At 40.0% G+C, this 24,455-nt stretch overlaps 1 protein-coding gene across 5 annotated transcripts; it reads right to left on the reverse strand.

Annotated features, from left to right (window-relative positions):
* Positions 1–2,666: 2,666 nt before the first annotated feature.
* Positions 2,667–20,446, reverse strand: TBC1D7 (TBC1 domain family member 7). Of its 5 annotated transcripts, none has more exons than XM_066188387.1 (9): positions 20,316–20,446; positions 18,781–18,974; positions 18,202–18,322; positions 17,444–17,524; positions 14,478–14,665; positions 12,978–13,142; positions 11,232–11,377; positions 3,872–4,001; positions 2,667–3,098 (listed from the first exon to the last, which is right to left on the reverse strand). In XM_066188387.1, exons 3-9 carry the CDS (start codon positions 18,311–18,313, stop codon positions 2,958–2,960), a joined length of 963 nt encoding a protein of 320 aa, XP_066044484.1. In that variant the 5' UTR covers positions 18,314–18,322; positions 18,781–18,974; positions 20,316–20,446; the 3' UTR covers positions 2,667–2,957. The 5 variants fall into 5 exon arrangements, with proteins under 5 accessions (XP_066044484.1, XP_066044512.1, XP_066044494.1 ...); XM_066188415.1 differs by having other exon boundaries at positions 2,667–3,051; positions 12,978–13,115; positions 18,202–18,325; XM_066188397.1 differs by having other exon boundaries at positions 12,978–13,115; positions 18,202–18,325.
* Between the last annotated feature and the right edge of the window lie 4,009 nt (positions 20,447–24,455).

The following is a 24,455-nucleotide window of genomic DNA, read 5'->3' on the forward strand; positions in this document are numbered from 1 at the left end:
GGGATCTAAATGAACAAGCAAGTATGCAGCAAGCAGTTACATACTCAGCCAGTCAGGGAGAAATTATGTAGATAAAGAAAAAATACCTAATTTTCAAGCTTCTCAGGAAAAATGAACATCAGGTAACTTCTTACGTTCCTGCTGGATGACACAGAGGTCAACAGAAAAAAAATAGCAAAGATAACCCCTTCCTCACCCTACTTAGCCCAGGATTTCAGTGGGAGGCTCAACTATGTGCACCATCAAAAGACTCTGTGTTAGGAACTACTAGTCCATGGTAGATAATGACCAAACTCGGACTTCCCATTGGAAATGCCAAGTTGGACAGCACAACTACTGCACTGGTTTAGTTCAAAAGGTGCAAGAATGCTCACCACCAACCCCAGGCTGGTGACAATGTCTGGAGGGACAGAGCCAGGCTTCCCTAACAGTGGACTCTGCTCCAGGCGGAGACTTTAGAAGTACCCTGCCTCAACCTTCCCCTGACCGTCACAGGCTGGGGACGATGGGAGATCCCATTTTGCCATTCTGCTCCCTTGGGAAGCAGGGCTCTGAGCTAAAGCTTTATGTTCCACTGGGTGTATGAGCAACTGAGCAAGCACCAAAAATTAACTGAGCTTAAGTGAGCCAGATTCATACTTCCAGTCTATTGGGAATTCAGGAATCTTCTGCATCAACTGATTCCTTCATAAATCCACAGCTTAAGTTTGTGAATGGATCCAATTATGAGACACACAAATGCCTCTCATCAGTGGTGAAGGAAGCATGGCATTAAACCACCATGTACTCTCTTGAGAGCTCCCCTTCTTCAGCATAGCCCACAATAAATAATGACCTCTGCATTAAAGAAACACTCCTGATCCTTCTTGGTACACAGAACTGAAAAAGCTACACTCAAATTTCAGCTGGACATTGCAGTGGAGCAGCATTTGGGGATCCCTCCCACATAAAATGGGACATTTAAGGAAAATTGCTGTTGTTTATGTGGAAACACAAAGGGTTTTTTACTGTGAGGTTTATCAAGTACACGTTGCCCAAAGAGGTGTTAGACTCCCTCTCCTTGGAGACAGTCAGAAGCCACATGGACATGCTTGGTCCTGGGCAACCAGTGGTCTCCGCAAACTTTAGCCTTTCTGTGGTTCTGTAAAAGTTGATCTCTCCCTTCTGTGCAGCTCCAGGCCTGCTTACTGATAGAGAAAGGCTTCTTTAAATTTAAAAAACAAACAAACAAACAAACAAACAAACAAAAAACCTTCTGGAGCCTTCAGTCAAACAGTAATTGGAGGAACACTCATTGGCAAGCCTGGAAGCAGTAACACTGACTGGCATTTCTAATCCTGATTCAGTGCACCTCCCTTTACAGAATATGAGTTATTGATTCCCTTTCAGGACTGAAACAGCTGAACACCCTCAGTGTCATTGCTGCTTGTTTTTAAATGACCGAGTAATGTGCCGTGTAAAGGCCCCAGTAACGCACCCGCACCTTTGAGGCTGTGTGAGTTGACTGTGCAGCCTGGGGGGGATCCTCCAAACGGGCAGTCTCTCAGACTGCGCCCGTGGCCATTATTTGAAACCCTTGTGCACTGCATGTTACAGAATGCAGGGCTGTTGTTAACAGAACCTGTGTCTTCTCTGTGCACCTAACCCAGCTCCTGTGCCTGCACTAGGAAAACAAACACCCATCCAAAGTGAACTCCATGGATTACACCACAGCACGGGCACAACAATGGATTTCAAAGCAGACACAAACACGCTTTTCCTGACCTGGCTGAACTTGGGCATTCCAGCAATGCCATCAGTAAGGTCTCAGCATCCAGCAGAGATAATCTCCCCAGGATTTTAGGGGTAACCCCAGCCCAGTCTCAGGCTTCCCCACTTAATGTGCTGCAAGGTAAACTTGACCCAGCTTAAAACAAAAGTTCCTAAAGCATTTCAAGTCTTAACAACACCGAGTGCAAGCTAAACACGCTCTCAAGTGCAATGAGCATCCTTGGCACTTGGCACACTGAGCACCAATTTGAGTCAAATAACAGCTAAGCAACATATTGTTATGTACAATTCCCTGGTTTATGCAAGAGGTACAAATAGAATTTGACACTTTTACAAGAAAAAGATCAGTTGCCCAGCAAATCTCTATCTATGGCTAATCACCCTACTTTTACTTATATCATGAATTACATTTCTGCATTGAATTAATTTTGAAATCTAAACCAAACAAGAATCAAATTACAACAGCCTTGAGCCAAACACTCAGCAGAGGCATTGGTATTATTGGGCCGTAATTCTGAACTATATTGGCTCATGCCACTGATTTTCTCCATACCTGCACACTTCTCTAGAGTATCTTCCACGAAGAACAAAGGAGATACAGCCACAGAGAGCGGTCTGGCAGATAAAAAGAAAGTATTTTAAAACACTTCAGAAAAGGACGCCACCCCTGGTCATTGTGATGTCCTGTACCTCAGATTTGGGAGGCTTCATTTATCTGAAAATTTGCAGTGTTAGAAGAGTACAATTACATTTCTAACAAAAGCATGCTTGCTCACCACCCAGCAGGTTGACATTCAGTAAATTCACCGTATAAACACCTCCAAGCAGTAACTAGTTATATCAAGTAGAAGATGGCATACTGAAACATTTTTAAATTACAAGTAAATCTATTTACCTTGCTTCAAGAGTTAGGTTTATTTCTGCAAAAGCAAGAGAGCACACTGTGCAATCAAAATACTGTAGCTGGATGAAGAAGTAACACTTCAGGCATCATCACCCCACCACTAAGTATCTTCATTCCATCTGTATTTATTGAAAAATATTTACATATTTGTCACCATGCTTTAATAGCATCTTTACACAAAAGGGTTAATAAAGAACATCACACTAGGATGGGGGAAGGGTGGTAAAGTGTCTTTTCAAAAGTCTTTTTTCTTCTCCTGAGCTGTCACAAGCCAAGGGAGTTCTCAGACCTCAGACGGAGTGTGCCGGAGTCCCGCAGTGTGTGCGCCACAGATCCACGGCTTTGCTGACAATGGCGTCGGTGTTGTCCTGAGGAATCTGCAAAAGATCGGGGCCAGGTGCGTGCTCAGAGCGCTCCACTGGGACTGTTTCATTTAAAATAAAGATTCTAAATTTCCAGTTCAGATTTTATCTCTTTATAAAAAAGAAAACAAAACTAGAATCCCATCTCCCTGTCCTCCCATCACACCATCCCTCACTCCTGCTCACACCATATTACATCCAAGTTTTGGAGAAAAAGCTTTTATTTCCAAAATGCTGATAAGCAGCCAGGCATCTCACACTTCACACATCCCTGACACCAGGCATGACTCACAGTGCCTATCCATGACCACAAACTGTATCTCCTAAAACTCACCTGGGTTACACTGGGACCCTACAGCCCTGCTGACATGGCTCCTTACAACTCAGGGTCAGGGAGGTTCAGGGTCAGGTTCATGATCCCATCCTCACATCAACAGAAAACACACCCAGAGTCTACAGATTTGCACTCAGGCAAGACACCAAAAAAGGTGCCAGAAACCAACCCTTCTAAGAAGCCTCCGGAAAAATTAACCTAACCTGACCTGCACTTACTTTCACAGAAAAACCCTTTGGTATCACAAGGAATGTTAATTCTGTACAAATATAGACAATACATTCCCCAAGCCTAAAAATCACTTCATTCTATGGAAGCCTTAACTCCTGATAGAAGAAGTTATTATTCTCATTGCTGAGCATTCTCCCTTCACCTTGGCACTGCTACACTGTTCACAGTAATGTAATAATATCTTTTGGTACATCTGCAGCAGGCAAGCAATTCAGGCTGAAACAGTTATAAGGTATAAAAGATAATGCAAAGCATAATTAGAGTACTTACATTTTCCAAAAACTGTGTGATCTTTTCTGCAGAATTCAGTGCTATTATCTTCATTTTAAAGGTTAATAATATCTCCACAGCAACAAACACTAGAATCTTGCAGGATCCACTTATAACTTTGTCCCAAACTCTGCAAGAAAGTGAAAAGGAATCACTAAATATTATTGCAGTGTTTACCTGCTTATTTCTCTGCTAGAACAGCCTTTGTACAACCATCTCTATCCAGATTATTTTTCTGAAGAACAGCAATGTACTGAATTATTTGGGTCAGAATAAATAGAAGACTTTTTATCAACTCCTCAATCTGTACAGAGCAGAGGGGAGGCAAGCAGTAATTGGTATGTACTGATATGGTGTGCTGCTGTTTAGAAATTGAAGTGTTTACAAACTCAAGTACAAAAACCAAATCTTGGCTTAATAGCCTGGACTGTAACAACCACTCTACTGGACTACACAGCTACCAGAGTGTGTGGTAAAGACAAGAATTTTTCCTAGTGAAAAAAAAAAAAAAAAAAAAAAAAATTAACTTCATTAGCATGCCTAATAAAGATACTCTTCTAAAGAGTATCTAAAGATACTCTGCTAAAAATTCAAAGGAATGTAATACTGAACTACTGCATCTCAAGCAGGTAAATATTCCAGGTCATTGCTGTATGACATACAAATGTGACCTTATCAGCAGGATATATAGCCCATGATGTTTAAATTAGGCACAAGGAACAACTAGTAAGTCTTCCAATCCATCCCACTGTGCAGAGACTCTCTCAGAAATACCTAAGCACTCCTAGCTCTCATGTGAAACCGTACCTGGACCTCACAGTTTTATGAAAACCTGAAGAGCAGGTGTCCAAAGGCTTCAGCAACAGAACTTGATGAATATTAAAATGGATCATCACTACCAGAGCAGCCTGCAACAATTTGAAATCATCCTTCATCCAGCAGCTCTCTCTCAGGCCCAGCTCAATAGACTCGGGAACAGTGTGAAACCATCTGTCAGATGGCAGCTTTTATGGGCTCACATTATTTTTAGTTCTTGAATTTTAAGAGCTGTGTCAGAAGGAGTTTCTGAGGGTTACTGTTCTTGCTCCTTCTGGGCACTTGTTCAAAGTATTTCTCCTTCCAAATAAAAACATGGGGGAACAAAGATCACACACTATCCTCCATAATTTCTGAATATAGTAACACCAACTGAAAAACATCTTCTGCAGCCCATCTACAAATTTGGATCTATGTGTGAGCTCCTTCCAGGGACAACTCAATTTTTGTATGACCTCTCAGAAGAATTTGCCCTTCAGCCCAGAGTGGCAGGAGAGCACAATGCAGGCACGACACGAACTTTGACAGCTGAAATGAAGTGTAGGATAACACTTTTAGTCAAGGAATTAAGAGGGGAGAGCCCAGCCAAGAGCCATTAAGATGATGAAGGGACTCCTATGAGGAAAGGTGATAGAGCTTGGACTGCTCAGCTTGGAGCAGAGAGGGATCTGGGCAATTTCATCAATGAAAACAAGTACTGGAAGGGAGACTGCAAAAACAGTGGAGCCAGGCACTTTCCAATCATGCCCAGTGAAGGGATCTGAGGCAACAGGCACAGATTCAATCACAGAACTAGATTTAAACTTATAACAAAGAAAGGAGAAGAAAAAAATGTGTAAGATCCTCAGGACTATTCTGAAAGTAGAAGGAAACAAAAAACCCACACGGACAGATAAGAAAAAAAGAAAAACACACAGCCAATTTCTCTCCCCTTTGCAAAATTTAGTTTTGATTCCCTGTCTTGCTATGATTAAACAATTAGTATAATCCCCAGAGGGAAAGGAACAACATACAATGCAAGATCAAAATCTTACTGCTTCATCTGTGGTTCAAGCATCCCAGAACAACTTATCACTGCAAATATTACTTTGCTGTTGAAGTCAGGTCTAGGAAGCTTTAAGCAAGGGTATGAGAAAACTGAGACAACTGTTCTGTTCCACACTGTACAGGTCATCCCTGTTTACTTCTACATTTGCCTTCACAAACACATCTGTTTAGAACACAAGAAAAACTTCCCTATGTGTTTCATGTACATCAGAATTGGAAATATGAGTGACAATTACAGAGAACAGCAGATCTCAAAAACAGGAAATAAATTTTGAAGTTCATATTAAAGCTCCTGTTAATTTGAAAACGAAGTCACTAATCCTATTATAAAATACCCAGTCTTCTTTCATTATTCTGCTTCCAATTCTTCTGACTTTAGTCTCTATAATAACATTAGGTTACATGCTATGCTCAGAACACTCTATTGTTTTCCTGCATTATTTAGTCTGATTCCAGAACAAATGTTTCAACAATGGCAAAACAGATGCAGTATCTAAATCACCAGTGTCTTAACGAATTTTGGAAGATGGTGCACAGAAAAGTGAGATGTCAGCACTAACCAGCTGTGTCTGCCGCAGTATTTTTCCCTTAACATTTCCAGCTACTGTTACTCTCAGTACAACTCCACCAGTGACAGTAATCAGGAATGATTGTGCAATGTTGTGATCAACAGTCAGCACCTTGTTTGTACCAGCAGAGCCAGGAACAACAACATAAACTGTCAAAAGTGGAAAAAAACTACAGCAGTTTCAAGGAAATGCATTTTCTGATGATCCTATTCCAATAGAGCTATCTTTATATATTGTGTATCTACTGATGGTAATGGGTGTCCTGCTTTCACTTTTCTTATACCAATCATTTAAGGTCAACTTTACAGCTAGAGACGGCAACTTTTACCTGTTCTTTGATACTCCTGAAGAGGGAGAAAGCATAAGAGAAACATCATGAAACTCTGCCTACAGCCCTACTCAGGAATGCAGAAAAAGAAATACATATTCTGAATTAAATTCACTATGTTTTGTATGACTATCATCCCCTGTGAAATACAGCTGTTCAATTAACCACAGGAACACTCTTGCAGGTGTTTCTTGAACAGTGAAGCCGTATTGACAACCACAAGGCAAAATAAAAAGAAATAGGAAGCTATAAAGGCAAAGAGCATGCCAAGGATTACGTAAATTAAACCATTTACTTTTCACTGAGCTTCTTCTATAGACAAGATACCACTCACTCTGTGTGCACCTGTGTGTGAAGGGATGCCATTCTCCAGGCACTCTCTGAGGTTCCTGCACCATTACAGTGCAATAACACACAAGAGGCATCACAGCACTGCTGCTCTTCTTTTTCTGATCTATTACCATTAACTGCACAGTTTTTCCCTACGCTGCAGGGTAAACACACTCAACCTTATTTCCTGGTTCTGGTCCTCCAACCATGCAGGGAAGAGAGATCTAAAAAGAACAAATGCTTTCTCCTCTGACTGCACTTCTGGGTATCTTTCCAGAGGTAACTGGGCATGGAGGGACACGATGAGGCTCACACAAATCTCACCCGAATCTATCATGATCTTGTGCCCATCCATTTGCAGACCTGGGAAGCAGCTTAGTGAGACAAAGGCAAACTGAATTAAGTTTCTCTGTACTAGCAGCCCACATATAAATTCTTACGCCCTCCTGCTCCAGAATAAAATTGGGGCATTTTCCGTATTTCTATTGTTTCTATTAACGAATTACTTACATTTTTTCAACTAAATGTAATTTCTGCAGGGCATGGAGATCACAGACGTAAAACTACAGAATTACATTCATACGTAAGATAGTGCCAGTTTGAAACTCTTAAGATTTCAGGAGAATGATCAAATACTTTGCCAGCAGCAAGTCACGAGAGACTAATAACCTGACACCACCCAGCCCATGCCAAGCCTTCAGTGCAGAGTACAAACAACATTAGGCAGGGGCCTGAGATGTCAGTGGCATCATCAGGCTGTAAAAAATGCGGGGCTCATTCACAATTACAACTGCAAAGCTGCACTGCTTCTGCTGGATCATCTGGGCTGGCAGTGCCAGATTCAACTGGCAGCCAAAGTGCCATTTTGCCTGTAGAGCTGAAGCCACTAACAGGACCCTACGGTTTAAGAGCAGGGATCTCCAGCTGAGGGCCCTCCCAGCACCATTGGAAAGCTTTCCACACCTGGGCTTACCAAACAGATGAGCAGATAGGCTGCTGCACAAATCCAACAAACAGGGCAATGATGAGTATGAAAACAAAGGTGTGATCCAGTTCTCTCCCTGTCTCAGAAGTAAGCACACCTTTCTGTGCTTCTCAAACCTCTGCTACAGGCTGGTTCATATTTCAGGAAGCACCCTGTCTATATTCCAGGTGGGATACAGAGTCTTTGAAATGGCCACTCTGCTCCTTCCTTTTACCAATGAGACACATTCCAGAAGTTTGCTAAGAAGCTCATCACATAATATGCCAAGTGTATTAGACACTGCATAAGCTCAAAGCAAAAGTTTCCACATGAAACCTGTCTGTATGTATTTTCCAACCCCACCTAAATTAAACTGATGCATAAATTTTACCTGTGGTATAATTTGAAGTGTGCCATAAAACAGTATTTATACTGAGTGGCAATGCCTGTCAGGTACTGATATTGTGCACCTTCATCTCACCATTACCAGGTAAAATTTCTGCACAGCATGTACAAGTCTTGTATGCCTTAGAGAAAAAAAAAACAAACAAACAAAGACATGAAATTTCGATTTATCTGCTCAGCAGAGACAACTACAGTTCATAGAAAGCAAGCAGCCTCTCTAAGAAATGCAGTGCTAAGTGGAAATAAATCATGAAAGACTGTTCAGATAATCTCTCACTTGACAAGAAAGTAAGTAAAATTCACAGAACTGGAGACCTTCAAACCTCGCAGTTTCAACACTGACATTTGGATGCATTTCAGATAAGCATTGGGTCTTCTAGATCCTAATCCAAACTGAATCTCCAAGCATTAATTAAGTTAATCTGTCACATACTACCCATGTCACATACTACCCATGAAGTATGTTATTTCCTCAGTGAATAAGGCCATTATGATTACAACTGAATAATTCACAAACCTAAACTGCCAAGAAAAAGTGCACTTTCATCATGTTCCCACAAGAACCGTTTGGAAAAGGGATTGTTCTGCCATCATCAGTACCAACACTGAAATTTGTTTTTACTCCAGAGTAATACAAAAAGCCAGTATTTTGACCTTTTCCAGGGGGAAAAAAGTATTAAAAATTCCAGGTAATCAAAATATTCTATTTCCGTAAGGTAAAACAGTATATGGGAATGTTAAAGATGTATACTGATTAGACAAAATGTTTCATATAAATGAAACTGATTCAAAATGATAGACACTTGAAACCAAATATTCTGGCAAGATAAAACATGAAATGAAAATTCTTCATCTAGATTTCTCCTTTTACACCATCAGGATGACACAGCTCCATTAAATTTTCAATTTTCAACAGAAATTTAAAAAAAAAAAATCATTTTCCAAGAGCAAATCTGCTCTGATACAAATTCCTCTCTCAGCTCTTGTCCACAGCCATAAGACCCAGTAGCAAAATTGCATCTCATGAGCTCTCAACTGTAACAAACATACTATACTATGCATGCTTACATAATTTCTGCAGTCACAGAAGTAGTAAAAGCTTTCAACCACCACATCACACACAATCACTACGCAGACAAGACTATTTTGGAGCTTTATAGGTGCTTGATGAAAAGAACTTGCCATGTAACAATCACCACGTTGCACCTAAAGGTCTCAATCCTTCACAAAATGTTTTTTTCTCTCAAACATAATCCTTGGCAACAACAAAACCTAGAGAACCTCAAAGACCATGGTCCAACAAGAGCAGAGAGTGTGATTTCTAATCTTACAGCTTGTTCCCTAAAATCTTCTTATTCTTTTAAGGGTAAATAAAACATCTTTTTAGAACAGCTGTTTTCCACTTTCCTCCACGGAACATGAAGTCCCAGATAAACAAACACTGCATCCACTATTCAGATTATGACCAACTTTACCACAATAAAAGCATTTTCTATTAAGCAATTTACAAAGCACCGTTTCCATGCTAGGTTCCTATTCTAGTCACTGAAGTCTTGTGATTCCCTCGAACTAAACCTTCCCTTAAACATTGTTACTTCTCAAAGTTTTCATACAGCTGAAAATGACACAGTTGTTTTCTCTGTGCCACATCCTGTTCAGCTATCAGCACCTCTTATTAATGCAGAAAGATGTCTCTCTACGTTGAACTTGAATTTCCTGCTTTCCAAGAGTTCTCAGGCAGCAGAATTAGAGAAATCATACCAGCTTCATTTCAAAAGCCCTTCAGTGAAGTGTCATGCACAACAATTTTTCCCATTTAAAAGCTCAACAACCTATTTCTAACTGTAGAATCCTGATATAATCCACTATTTCAGTAACTTTGTAATATTCAACTTGCCCTAGTACTTTTTAAAATAAACATTCTGTCATGGTTAAATCCCAGCCAGCAACTGAGCAGCAGACAGCCACTCCCTTATTACCTCCACCAGTTGGATGGGGGAAGAACTGGAAGAGTTGAAATAAGAAACAAATTTGTGGGTGGAGAAAAAAGGTTTCATAATTAAAAAGAAGTAGTAATTTCCAAAAAATTGTAAGGAAGAGAAGAAAAACATAACAAAGAGACGAAAATAAAACCTGAGACAAGTGATGCAACAGTTTCCCACCTCCCCAACTGATGGCCAGCAAGCCCCCAGCAAGTGCTCCCACCTGCCAACCTCCTCCTCAGCTTAACTGCTGAGCATGGCTTCACATGGAATGGGACATCCCTTGGGTCAGCTGGAGTCAGCTGACCTGGCTTTGTTCCCCCCCCCCCCCCCAGCCATGTTCAGCCATGTTCTTGTGCAACCCCAGCCTCCTTGCTGGTGAGGATGATGAGAATGGTGAGAATGATGCTGTGTAAGCGCTGCTCTGCAGGAACTAAAGCATCCCTGTGTTCCAAACACAGCCCCATACCAGCTGCTCTGAAGAAATCCCACTCTATCCCAGCCAAAACCTGTACACATTCCCAAAATCCTTTTCCTCTAACACTAATACAATATTACAATAACTCCCTAAGTACAGATTTTTGTCAAAAAACCCAAAAACTGACTACCATTCAGCTGTGTAATACTGACAGAGGGTTTGGAGTCCTACACCCTAGGAGGCACTAAGTGTCAACAGAATCAGCTGTTATATTTAGCTCCATTCCTTTTACTTTCAGTGGCTGAAACAATCACACAGAGATTGATTGTCTTGCATCAGTAACAAGGGGAATTAAATCCAATTTTATCATTTCCAAGTTAGCAATAAAGTTAACACCATCATCTTACAGATAACTTATGGAAAGCTCTTTGTCTGCTAGTGATGACAGAATGCTGAAAATGCTATGCAGTTACAAAGAGAAAGAAAAGAAAAAGAACTTGCCTCTGTAAACTGGACTCAGGTAAACATCCTGCAAAACACTTTTTAAACCAAAGGTCATAGGGAAGTTTGCTCATTGCAGCACAAGCCCTCAGATGCATGAGTAGTCTGTTATCTTCAATGTTCAAATACTGCTCCAGAATTTTTGGCTGAGAAAGAATTAGAAAATTTTAGGTAACTCGCATCAGAAAACCTTCATAGTGACTGCACAATGTAAGACAAGCACTGTCTTAAAAATTCAACTGGTGCAAAATAACATATTAAAACAATGCACCTTCACTGTTTCAGTTGTTCATAAATACAGGTGTTACTGACTTTTGCAATTAACTAATTATATACTTAACCAACCTCAGCTTCCTTAAATTGCTGACCACTAGCAGAACTTCCAAGATTTGCAGTATTCCCTAGTGCAAGGTGGTGTTTCAGAGCTTAAGGCAATGCAGAGATTAAACGTGCCCTAATTACTGCTACCTTCCAAGTAAAATTGAGTTTCATTCACTTCAAACCCAATTGCCTTAGCACACATCAAAAAAAAATCTACACACAATTCAGCAAAACCCAAAAAATCAATTCTGAGAGCAAATCCCTGTGCGACCCATTAAAAGCTGGACATCAATTTATTGTTTAAAAACCCTAAGTATTTAAGGCATGAACCTGTGGATAATTTTTTTCATCTTGTTTAAATTTTAATGTAACAATACACATTTTCATAAATTCTTGACTACCTTTATGCTTTGTCATAGTTAGGCAAACTGCTAAGGATTTCAGCTGTTAAAGGCAGAAAACACTTCCTTTGCCCATATTCTCACCTACTGAGTCTTGATACATTGACTGTATTACAAAAAATAAATAAATTGTATTACAAAAAAAATTTAAAAAACAGGGAGGGAGACACTTGGCACTCTATATATTGTACGAACACACACTTTAAAAATATTCCTTTCTCCTTTGAACTGGTATAGTTGAATGTATCACCCAGAGAAAAAACAGGTAGGTTAAAAAATTATATTTTAGTTCCAAAAGAACTAACAAGGGCAAGCATAATTTTCCACAGCAAATTTCTATTCAGCAATTGCTGGTGCACATGTACTCAATACTTTTACCTCAGAGGATATTGTTAACTAAAAGCTTCTTATCTGTTAAGGCTATTTGATGAATTACAAGAGCTTTCGTAATTTTGATAAGTACACATTACAATCTAATTTTATTAATCAGTTAAGACAGAAATTCAAAATTAATATTCTATGATAGAGTTTAAATGATCAGTGCTAAAAGAAAACTACTCCACTTTTTATTATAACTTGAATTGCAACATACTGTTTTTCTGAAGATGGAGTACTCTGCCCCATTTATAAAGCAAAACTGTGCTTTGTCTATCATCCAATGATATGAATGCCAGAGATGCAGCCTAAAAAGTAGCAGACATACATCAAGATGTTCTTCACTTTTGACATTTTTAATTGTTTAAAGAAAATTCTTAAGTGACTAATTTGTGAGACATATAATTCAGCTAAATACAATATAATCTTTAGACAAAAAAGCTAATTTTAAATTACCATGTAGCAAACAAAAACAATTTCTAATGTTACATTAGACAGGGCAGCACAAAGTACTTCTCCCCTATTCTCAAAATAACTGCTGGAACAGAATCCAAGGGTGTCACTTCTGATGCTCCAGTTGTCTCCCTGTATTAATGCTTTCCATGACTGCTTCTCCTTGCAAAAAGGAAAAAAAAAAAAATTTCCTTACCAGTTGTTGTAATGAATCTTTGTGCTTGCTGTTCAGCTGATTCACAAAGCAACTGACAAGCCAATAGCATTCTATAGGATCCTCTACCATTTCCTCCATTGCTTTAGCAATAGCAAGAAACACTTCATCTTCAGGTTCCTGAAAAACAAAGAGAAAAACAGAGAACTACACAGAAGTATTGAACTGTTCTGATTTAAATTATTCTTATATTCCTCTTCTCTGCTTTTTGGAGAAAAAAAAAAAGGAATCAACGTACACAAAGAGCTGTTCTGATGTTCCTAAACAAGACATCAGGCAGCAGCTGCACAGTGATGACAATTATCTATTGAAACAGAGCAAGTAAGACTTGTCTTGCTTTTAAAACCAAAACATCCTACAGTGTATAGAGAGTCTTAAATACTACCGGGATATGTCTCTGCCACACAGACTGCTGCAATACACACATATCCCTACCTGAACTCTCTGCATTTGGATGCACAAAACACTCAGCAAACTTCCGTTTGTTACTCAAACATTTCAAAATATTTAGATCAATCTGACGTCTCTTTATCTCCCTCTGCCTCTACAATAAAACACCTGCATTACTATCAAGAGTAACCTCTCATACGTTTAAAGGGACAGTGACTGCTCCAGAAGGAGGATTTTCAGCCCACTGCATCACATTCCAAGATCAAGGAAATTTCTCTACTGGAAATTTGCAGGGTAGGATGGCCACATTCCTAGGAAATGGTAAGGGTATGAAAACATCCCTTCCTCTGACAAGAGAATGCTGCAGGTAATCCTCCAGTTCTAAATAGGACTGAATTTTCCATACGAACTGGTTTTCATTTTGATCTTTTCTTTAAGTACTTATGTCAAAATTTGTGATTACAGATAAAAATTACAAATTAAGCTGGGCTAGAGTGAACACAGATAAATTAATTACAGGATGAAATCCACTTAGAAAGTTCTGTGGCTCTTTTCATCATCTCCTATTTCACAGAGAAATAAAAGACCCACACATTGTTTTTATCATTACACTACTAATTCACCATCACAACACAGAAAAAAAAGGAGGACAGTACACTAAAATCTATATTTAAAAACAAATAATTTAAATATTTGATGCAACTTGCATTAAATCACTGCTTTTACAGGCTCTGAATCACCCTTGTTCCAGGACACGTAAGAACTTATGAGCTGCAATGAGGTGATGTCATTTTCATTTCAGAGCTATAAAGGAACTGAAGTGCCCTGGAGTACAAAAGGCTTGAAACCTAGCAGGCACAAAAGAGATTTTAAAGCATAAAATCTTACATAAGTACTTAGGGGAAGGAAAAGAATAAAAGCACTTTGACTAAAACTCCTTATTTTATACTAGCACTTCTCTGTTTTCTATTCATCCTACTTGCTCTATCCACAAGCATTTGTGGGGTGACTTGCAGGTCAGTTTCTCACTGGTTTACAGCTTCAAGTTCAATAAAGTGTTGTGTTTAAAAGACTGTTAAAACTGACACTGACCAATGGAAAAGCCACGTTTCGAGGCAATTTTCCTGACTCCAGTTGATGTATGCGGAGAAAAACATCAACTTGTGGGGTGGAATCATTGATAAACCGAATCACACGCAGGGCGTGGTGAACATCCCAGTACTGCTCCTGCCGGTACTTCATCACCAAAGCGTGAGATTCGTGGTGAGGAGGAATAATTCCTAAAAATAATTAAAAGGAAAAAAATAAGCAATTGTAAGGAGGAGTCCTACTTGTTACTTTTTATATATATCTAGTTTTCAGTACAGTACTAGCTGTATATTTGTGCCCAGCTTCCATTTATTTTGAAGACAAAGCCAGTGTAGAATGATTTTTATATACATTAGCTATTAATTTTCCCAAATTCTATACCGTTCTCTGAGATGAAAGAGAATATATACATGCAATTAACTAATGCAAAGATACTACAGTATTAATAACTTTACTGCCAGAAAAGTCTTTAGTCACTGTTTCAGAGATTAATTCTCCCTAAAATGACATTCAAAAACCAAAATCAATCAGTTGAATCGACTAAAGATTAGAACTTAAGAATTCCACTTGCAAAGTAACATCTGTTATTTTCTTAGCACAACACAAACATCTTTTCTAGTTTCCTGGGAGGAAAAAAAAATTTAAAGTATCTAAGTAGAAAGGCAAAGAAAATTACACAGCATCTCCAGAAGAGATACTTACCATTTCACTCAATCCTTCCCCTTAGTCGAGACTCAATCTTGCCATGCACTGATGCTCACAACAAAACTGTCACAAACTTCAACAGAAATAAAAACCTACATACACCTAGGCAAAAAAATGCCATTTCCCTATCACCAGTGGAGCAGAATTTTTCCCAATGTAGAAACCCATGAGACCAAAGTACTCTTCAAAAGTCAGTTCTGAAACAAGCTACATGCCCCTTTAACCTCTCATTTAAAGAAAAAAAAAATATTCCTGCCAAGTGTTAAAACATGAAATGGCTCAATTGAGGAACAAGCACATCAGACAGAAAATTATCTTTCCTTTTCCAGCTGCAAACCGGTGTGCATTTCAAAAGTTGGAAGAAAGCAAGACATTTTTCAGGATATGACAAGAGAGTCGACATCATAACTGCATGTACATACTGCCAACTGCTCTCCTCAAACACAGAGGACAACCTTAGGCAGGCAAAGCAAAACTGAAACAACAGAGGGGTGCCTGGAAACCATCACAAGTCATCCTTGAACAGGAAGATAACGGAGGCATTGCTGACACACCACATCACCTAGGACATCAGCAAGCCTTGGTACATGTCTGAGAGAGTTTTGCTGACAGGACAGACTTCTTTTTCTTAAATTATTAACATTATTTAGAGGTCACGTAACACCTCCCACCAGAAATGGACTGGGTTGTGGTTCCAACCATTTAGGGAGAGATATTTTGCACTGTCCTTCTCCATACCAGTTTTTCTAACAACTGTTAACACTGAAATGCAGCATAAGGAAAGTCCCTGAACCTCTGTTCACCCAAGGCACATCACAGAAAGACAGTACAAACACTTGAAATCACAGAATATCACGAGTTTGAAGGGATCCACAAGGACCACTGAGTCCCCCTCCTGGCCCTGCACAAGACCGCTGCAAAAAATCACACCATGTGCTTGAGAGCAGAGTTCTTGAACTCTGTCAGGCTTGGTGCTGTGACCACTTCCCCGGGAAGCCTGTTCCAGTGCCCAACCACCCTCTGGGTGAAGAACCTTATTCTGATATCAAACCTAAACCTCCCCTGAAACAACTTCATGCTGTGAAATGAATCACTCTGGGTTTAAAATACATAATACCTTTAAGAACCTATATAATTTTCCATGCAGTTGACTCAGAAGGTGTTTTGTGTTACCATGATTCACAGATCCTTTATCTAGAACAGCCCAAGACCCAGCTCTGCAATGAACCACAACTTTGCAGAGATGTATTTTGCTCTTAAAATGTTGGCTGAAGGATTCTGTACTGAGTTGCTTGTCCAAAACTCCTATGCTATATTCCCCACTACTAATATTTTAAAGAATGCTGACTACTTCACTAGTGCCCAGGGTACAATAATCTTTTTAATGGCAGAGCCTTTTATCAAGCAGGACTACTCTCTAAGTTCAATGCCAAGAACTTCAAGTTTTGTAATGAGATCTTGCCCCTTCTGTGCACTATTCACTTACTACCTTTGCCAAAAAAAGGCTTACAAGTCCACATAACCAGGAATATGAACTTTCAAAATAAATAAAAAAAAAATGGAGGGAGAAAAAATGAATTAAAAATAAAGATGTTTTAAACCCCTCCTGTCTGCAAGTGGACATTATCTTGCATCTAGTCCACCAATACACTTGACCAGTTAGTGCAAAGTCATTAGTACTTTTTGTCATCTGACTAGTGCACTTCTAGGAAAATAGAATCTATTTATGGTTTTTAAAGTTTCTGGGGATACCATTAACTCGTCTTCAGCCTTGTATCTTCTTCAATGGCAAATACAATTCAAAGCCAGAAGCAAAACCATAAGAAACCAATATTCTGCAGAACGCAAAGCTTCTCTTTAGAATAAACACACATCCCATGCTTCACCTGGTTTAAAATTAATCACAACTTTACTTCAAGTTAATTGTCTGTTATTTCAGGAGCACAACCGAATACCTTATCAGATATCGATGACTTCTCATATTCTTACATTTCAAACCCATTTCATAAATGTACTTGGATAATGTTACAGAGTCAAATACAGAAACACACTCTCCTAGGCACATTTCAGCAAAGTTGTCAGAAACTTGTTTTATAATCGCCATTGTGCATCCGAGGTGGATACAAAAGTAGGCTCAGTATCAGCAGGCAAGGTAGTACAGAATAATCCACGTCATTACTTCTTTAAAGACAAAAAAAAAAAAAAAAAAAATTTGCACCTTCCTCCATTATCCTACATTATACATTCCATGTTATACTTCATACCTAGAAGCACTTTCCACACCAGTATACGATACATGGATGGAAGAGGAAACCTTTGACTAAATGTGCAAAGCTTCTCAATATCTGTAAAGAAATGAAAAAAAAATCAGGACAAATTTAAATACGGTTATAAAAAGGTTTGCATCTCTGACCCATCTAAGTATGACAAACTTTAGTTGCAGACTGAAATTCCCTCTTTCATTACGTATTTTTTTATCAACATTTTATCAACAAATGCTTTCACTGTTTTCACGTTGGCCTGACTTACAGTAAAACTACTCCAGGTTTCTTCAGGGGGAAACTGGACCATTTTTATAGGCATTTTGTAAAGCATGTCACTGTCAAAACAATTAAGGCCTTTTTTAGAGGGACAACATTTATCTTTCTGTTCTGTCAGAGATGTGGCATTCCTCAGGGACCAACAGCAACATCTTCATTGCTTTGAAGTTAGATGAAATTGACAGCAGGAAATTATGCATTCTCAGATTAAAATAGCTTTCCCTAAAAATCTTTCAGTTTCTTGGGCACAGAGAATGAGAGAAGGAAAAAAGAAGAAACAAGCAAGCTGAAAAATCTTTAATGGTTTTAAAAATCAGATTTCCAGATCTTTGAAAATCAAAGGTCTGCTAGCACTAACTGAGGGATTATTGGTAGAAGATGCAAAACTTAAGTAAGTATTAAGCACAGCAGGTAAACATTTCTTATTAATCCCTCCTCAGCCCCTCATCACCAAGAAACAGCAAACAGCGAAATCCACTTGCCCAAACGGTCATCCTTTAACAGAATTTCCAGCGACTTCTTTTCTTCAACTCCACGGAACCCCACCTTTTCATAATACACTGAGCGGAAGTTCCTCTGAGAGTCATCAGCCATGACTGATCCCTACTGGAGAAACAACGAATTCCTCTGAAGACTTACAAGAATACATTCCTACTGCTTTAAGGTCAAGTAATTTTGCATACCGATATAAGTTTACTGCCTATGTCACTACAGTATTAATAAATCCTACAGAGTATTAAAATCTTCCAAGGTTTTTTTTGTCACATACTAACATAAACAATTATAAACATAATTTATTCTAAACAAGGTCTAAAGATATCAACTTTACAAACAAAAATCAGGAATTTTAAAAAATTAATCACATAGTAAATTATGCTAATTTTCAATAATTTTTTCTTAATTGCTGGAGAAACATTTAAGTATTTTACACCATACCCTGTACTTCAAAACCAATATTAAAAAATACAGTTACAAGTCTGACAAAACTGTGGCTACAAAAACCCGACTCAGGTAGAAGAACTATTGTCCAGGTAAGTAAAATCATTAGGTTTCTTACTCACCAGCCAGGGTAATCAGAAGCAAGGACAAGCCAGTGCTGGCCTCAGTGGCACAGGGGTGACAAGGAAGAATAAGGCTGGGTGTGTAGGTTTGTCCGTAAGTTGCAGATGTGAATTAAATACTCATGTTGTTACCAACTGCTGCAACAGCCACAGACTTGTTATTCCAGCACTAAAACCAAACAAATGTCTCATCCCTGTAGTGGAAGCAAAGGTAAATTCCAGTGAGTGCTCTGTGTATCATAAGAACTGTAAATGACATTTCAACTCAGTTCAACCCTCTAACTATGAATTCTCTCTGCTCTGCAGGCTTGCAAACATGAGAAAGTTCTGCTTCCTAACTCAAAGGACTAAGAACAATCTTAACTTTTACATCCAGCGACAGCAGCAAAACTTGGAGGAAAAATAATTGATTTTGGCTAAAGAGCAGTGAATGATGCACTGAGAAGCTTTTATAGTTTAATGATTCTTTTCCTTGCAGAACCAAAGTACACATCAGGAGCAATGCACTTACGGATATAAACAAAGGCCACAATTTTATAGAGAGTTCACACATTTAAATTTGTATATCCAATAGGCCTACTTGTGTTACAAATTATGTCTGGTTTTAGTGCTTTGTGGGATCAGGGCCAAGACCAGACAGCAAAACACACACCAGCAAACGACCGAATTAATGCTTTCTGAGATAGGCCAAATATTATTTCAAAACCAGAGAAAAAAGAAATAAATATTACTTGCAACACATTCCAGTGCTGCACTAGCCTTATGAAAATGACTGTGACACTCATGTACAGTGCATTTAAGGGTCCACTGATCAGAGTTTACGCTGCAGTCCACTGTTTACACTGCAGCCATGTCTAAAAGGAGACTTAAGATGTGACAGACACTCAACTACTTTTGAAAATTTCCAGATTTTCATTTACATTTTCAAATTTTTAGAAGGTGGATTAGGTGCTATTTAGAAAAATAATAATAACAAAAATAAAATAAAATTTAGGAAAAAAAACCCCAAAACACCAAGTCTAGCCCATACCACTTGTGGAAAGATGACAGGAGAAACACAGAACAGGAGCATTAAACATAATTTGAAAAATGACAGCATGACCTATTAGTCAGGAATACTATTTTAGTAATTTTAAACTAGCACTCTAACAGCAGTACATTTTATTTACTCAGTGGTAAAAGGAGGAAGATAGCTTATTTCCTGCTTCACAATTTAGGATTTGTATTTTCGTGTTAGACAAACGACCAATACTCCAGTCTTTACACCCGTCTTCAATAAACTGGAAAAGGGGGAAAACAAATCCTCAGCCAGCTCATTGGAAGTGTGCTGTACAGAACTGTGCAATTAACTCGTCCTATCTACAGTTACAGCATTTTCGGCCCCAACAGCGCCTTTCACGGTATCATTAGGTGTCACTGCAGGTGAAGCAGCAGCGCCGCACAGGCCCGGGGGTGCGGAGCCACCGCGCTCTGCCCCCGACCGAGCACCCTTCCCTCGCAGGCCCTGCCGGAGGCTCCCCCCAACCCGGCCGTACCTCGGGGCTCAATTCCCGGCCTCCGTCACAGTCTCAGGGAAAAACAAGGGCACATTTGGGCACGGGACCAAGGCACCCCGGCAACGCGGGCCGCGCCGGACTCCCGCCGCCGCCCCCCGGCACCTCGGGCAGGTGGGCGTGGCCGCAGCGCGGCGCGGGTGCGGCGCATGCGCGGGCCCGCCCCGCCCCGGCGGCGGGCGGGGCACTGGGGCGGCCGTGCCGGGACTTTCGGTGTTGGCGGCTTTTCCTTTGGGAGTACCGCGGCAGCTCGGGCTCACCCCCTTCATCGCGCCCCCCCGCCTGTGCTCCTGGTCACCCCTCAGCTCAATCCCTCTGCCCTCAGGGGGCTTCCGTCCCTCAGAGCCGGCTGCCCGCATGGCGCGGTAGGGCTGCCCCGCGTTGTTTGCTGCAATGGGTGTGCTCGGCGCTTTGCCCCGTGCGCGGTGGCTCCTAGGGACGCGTTACTCGGAGAGACATCTGGGAAGCGAAGTGCATTTCGCAAAAGCAGGATTTGCTCAGGCGCGTGTTATCAAAGTGCGGGGTGCTAAATATCCCGCCCCTCAAAACAGACAAAGGACCTACGTGCCTCTCGCTGCTGAAAGCCTCAAAAATCAACCTGTATCCCCAAAACTGTGGGATCAAACTAGTAGTGTGATTTTGATTTGGGGTTAGGGCTCTTTTGTAGTTGTTGGTGATGTTTATCTCTGGGACTTCGCCAGCCCCTCTGTGCGATTGCAGGGACAGGGCAGCTGCTGGCAGCAGGAGTGGAGTCTTCAGCTCGTGGTCCCTTCCTTTCCAGGAGCAGAAACTTGAACGAGGCCATCAAGTGCCTGAGTTGTCTGCTGCGAGATTTTGAAGTGCTAGAGTCACAGAGTCAGGTTGGCAAAGACCTTTGAGACCATCGAGTCCAACCTTTGACCAAACACCACTTTGTCAGCTAGACCAGAGTGCCAAGTTCAGCCTTTCCTTAAACACTTCCAGGGACAGTGACTCTACCACCTCCCTCGGCAGCCCACTCCAATGTTTAGACAACCTTTCTGTGTAGAAATTCTTCCTTATGTCTAGCCTGAAACTCGGGAGAGGAGGCTGACTCCCACCTGGCTACACCCTCCTTTCAGGCAGTGGTGGAGAGTGACAAGGTCCCCCCTGAGCCCCCTTTTCTCCAGGCTGAACATCCCCGGCTCCCTCAGCTGCTCCTCACAGGGCTTGTGCTCCAGACCCTTCCCCAGCTCCGTTGCCCTTCTCTGACCCTACTCCAGCACCTCAGCATCGTTCTTGAATTGAGGGTCCCGAACTGGGCTCAGCACTCGAGTTGTGGCCTCCCCAGTGCCAGAGAGAGAAGACAAAGCAGCTCCTGAGGTTATGGGGCCTATTTTCAAACGCACAGAACATCCCATTATTTTTATCTTGCCCCACACTTTTGAAGTAACCATGGAGAAAGCACATTCTTGCAGAATGCGCGAGGCTTTTGTCAAACCCAGCTCACACGGGAGTGTGGTTTTTTGTTGGCTCGATACAAGTCCTAGCAAATCTTGAAATAATTCCGGTCAGCAGCAGGTGGCAGGCTGATTCCATTTTTGGTCATCTGGGGCTCCCTCAACTGAACTAGATCTTTTCTCGATAAATGGCACTTGTCTCGGGATGAGAGCTATTCGGTGGTGTTGGGAGCTAACCAGTATTACGCGGTTCAGGACACAGCTACTGAAATTAAACCTCGTGTAATTTTCAGTCATTCATTTCTGGCCTTGTCAAGATGTATTACATAGCTATAGTGGTGCTCTGAAGAAGCCTGAAGTTAACACAATTTATTTTAGCACTAATTTATAGTACAGGAGATGTACAGAATGTTATCATAATGGTATGTCATTGCTAAAAACGCCTAAACAGAATTAGGTTCTGAAAGATTTAGCTGTATAAAAATATAGCATAAAATCAACACATGTCCTGATAAACAATAAAATGAATGTTCTTCCCCTAGTAAAGTTTCTAAACCCTATATATAGAAAGCTTTTATACACAGAGATTTTCTTAATGGTGCCTGTTTCGAACGTAATAGGTTATAGTGAGATCAGTTGTAAATATTACATAAATACTTAGGTCTGTGGGAAATAAATTGAAGAATTTAATTTGAGATTTTTCAAAACACAAATGAAATTAAAAGCGTAGGTTGAGCATGAACTGCTAATGACTACAAAGATTATTATGTGGTGACACATCCACAGCAAACCAAAGATGACTAACCTATTTTTTAGTTGGACTTCCTTACTCTGACAGCCTTTTTAGCTTTTAACTGCCCTGCTACATCCACCTGCACTTGCCAAGTGACTCTATATGCTGTAACTCAGTGTTGTAAAGCACACAAGTGACTCATGACTTAAATATTTAATTTAAAAGATTTTATATTTTCATAAACCGAATAATAACCTGATTTTCCCTTGTGTAGGGACATAAAGTATCTTTATTCCTGTTGGCAGAATCTCTTTCTTGCCACAGAAAATGAAAGCAGAATTTAATCATTTATAGCTGCTAGTGCCAGTCAGCCAAGTGGAGGACTGTGCTTATTATAAGATTGATTAAGACATCATTAATCAATAATATATAACTAGGCATTTATCCAAACCATGATAACCTAAACATTTAATTCTTTAAACTGCAATAGCATCAGAAAAGGTAGCACACATAAAAGATAAAAGGGAAACAGATTTGGAATTGGCTTGGGATTATCTGAGATAGCAGAGCCAAACTAATTAGTACCCTGCTAGCATAGTGCATCTCTTGTTTTTATCTGTGACTATGAGTATTACTGTGCTTGCCTTTTGTACTGGTATCTTTATAATGTTCAAGTGAATTACTAACTGACATAAAAGGTCACATGAGAAGGAAGCCAAACAGACATATTTTATTGCAAAATATTAACTGCATTGTGCCTCTGTTTCTTCATAAAAAGCAATGCTTTTGCTATTAAAACTGCACTAATTTTCTGCAAATGATGTGCTGCTCTTGGAAAGCCAGTTCAGTCTGTCCTGTGTGACTGACCTATCACTGGAATTACAGATCAGAATTACAGATCAGAAACACACCTTGTTATGTGAATTTCTCAAAAAAAGGGGAAGATGCAAAGTAATGAAATGTCAATTTTACCCAGCATGGAGGTCCACATTTGCATGGCATTATGACACGAGGATGTAACATACAAAGAATAAGTGAAGTTTTCATGTGGGTTTCATTTGCTCTAAACTGATAGATGTACTTTAAAGGAATAAAAAAAAAATACACTGGTGTGATAATGTCTTCACAGTGTATCAGAGTTAGTGTGTACTTCCAACTTGCTAATGCACCATCCTTTGTTCCTGTCATAATAGGTAATGATTGATGTTCAGGAAAGAAGTTACAAGTCGGGTCATTCCAGCTTTTCTAACCTATCATCTTGTGTTTTTTCAGAAGCTTGAGTATTTCCAGATGAAGAGTAGGGCTGTGTTAATGGAAAGGACAATTTACTTTTACATTCACATAACCTTTTCGTTATGAAGATCAGCAGACATGGAAAAGCCTGGCCCCATTTCCTGGCCAAAACAGCATCACTCTGCTGTTTACATTCTACCTGAGAGAAGAATGCAAATGTTGGCACTATTAATGTTCACAACCTAGTTCCTTGTTGAAGTCATCTGGAAAAAAATAGAACACTCCAAGGTAAAAAGATTATAAAGCTGTTTGGCATCAAAGGGGAATTCAGCCTTTCATTTTAGCACGGAGGCATAACAGGCAGGTCTGTCTCCAAACAGACCAAACCCTGTAATCATGAACAGGCATCCCCAAAATGACAGCAAGAAAAAGGCTTATGGGGCTGCAAATAGCAAGAGGAGCAGCTGAACTTGGAAATCTGAGTTCAAATGTGTCCTACTTCTGTGTTTTCTCATCCTGCTAAAGAAAGAGTGTTCTTCAGAGGTGACATGGTTTTGTCTGCAAAAATATACAGAAACTGCAAGACAATTAGAAGGAAATAACTAACTGCTGTTGCTTGTTCCAAATATAAAGAGGCTTTTTAATGATTATGTTAGTGATTTTTTTAGGATGATGTCTTCTGGATTCTAGTCATAACTTTGATTTGTTGTGTAACCTCAGCTGTGCCTGCCCTAATTA

This window comes from Chamaea fasciata, unplaced genomic scaffold, assembly GCF_029207755.1.
Source record: "Chamaea fasciata isolate MVZ Bird 193981 ecotype frontalis unplaced genomic scaffold, bChaFas1.0.hap1 SCAF_1, whole genome shotgun sequence".
Taxonomy (NCBI): Eukaryota; Metazoa; Chordata; class Aves; order Passeriformes; family Sylviidae; genus Chamaea; species Chamaea fasciata.

What these genes read in the sequence shown, in the direction of transcription:
- TBC1D7 (XM_066188387.1), bottom strand. Translation starts at nt 18,313, where the DNA reads ATGGCTGATGACTCTCAGAGGAACTTCCGCTCAGTGTATTATGAAAAG. An exon ending in GTTAAAGGATGACCGTTTGG is followed by an intron (nt 17,525 to 18,201) that starts GCAAGTGGATTT and finishes ATTTCTTTACAG; the next exon opens with ATATTGAGAAGCTTTGCACA. An exon ending in TCACACAGTTTTTGGAAAAT is followed by an intron (nt 3,099 to 3,871) that starts GTAAGTACTCTA and finishes TAAATGAAACAG; the next exon opens with TCCCAGTGGAGCGCTCTGAG.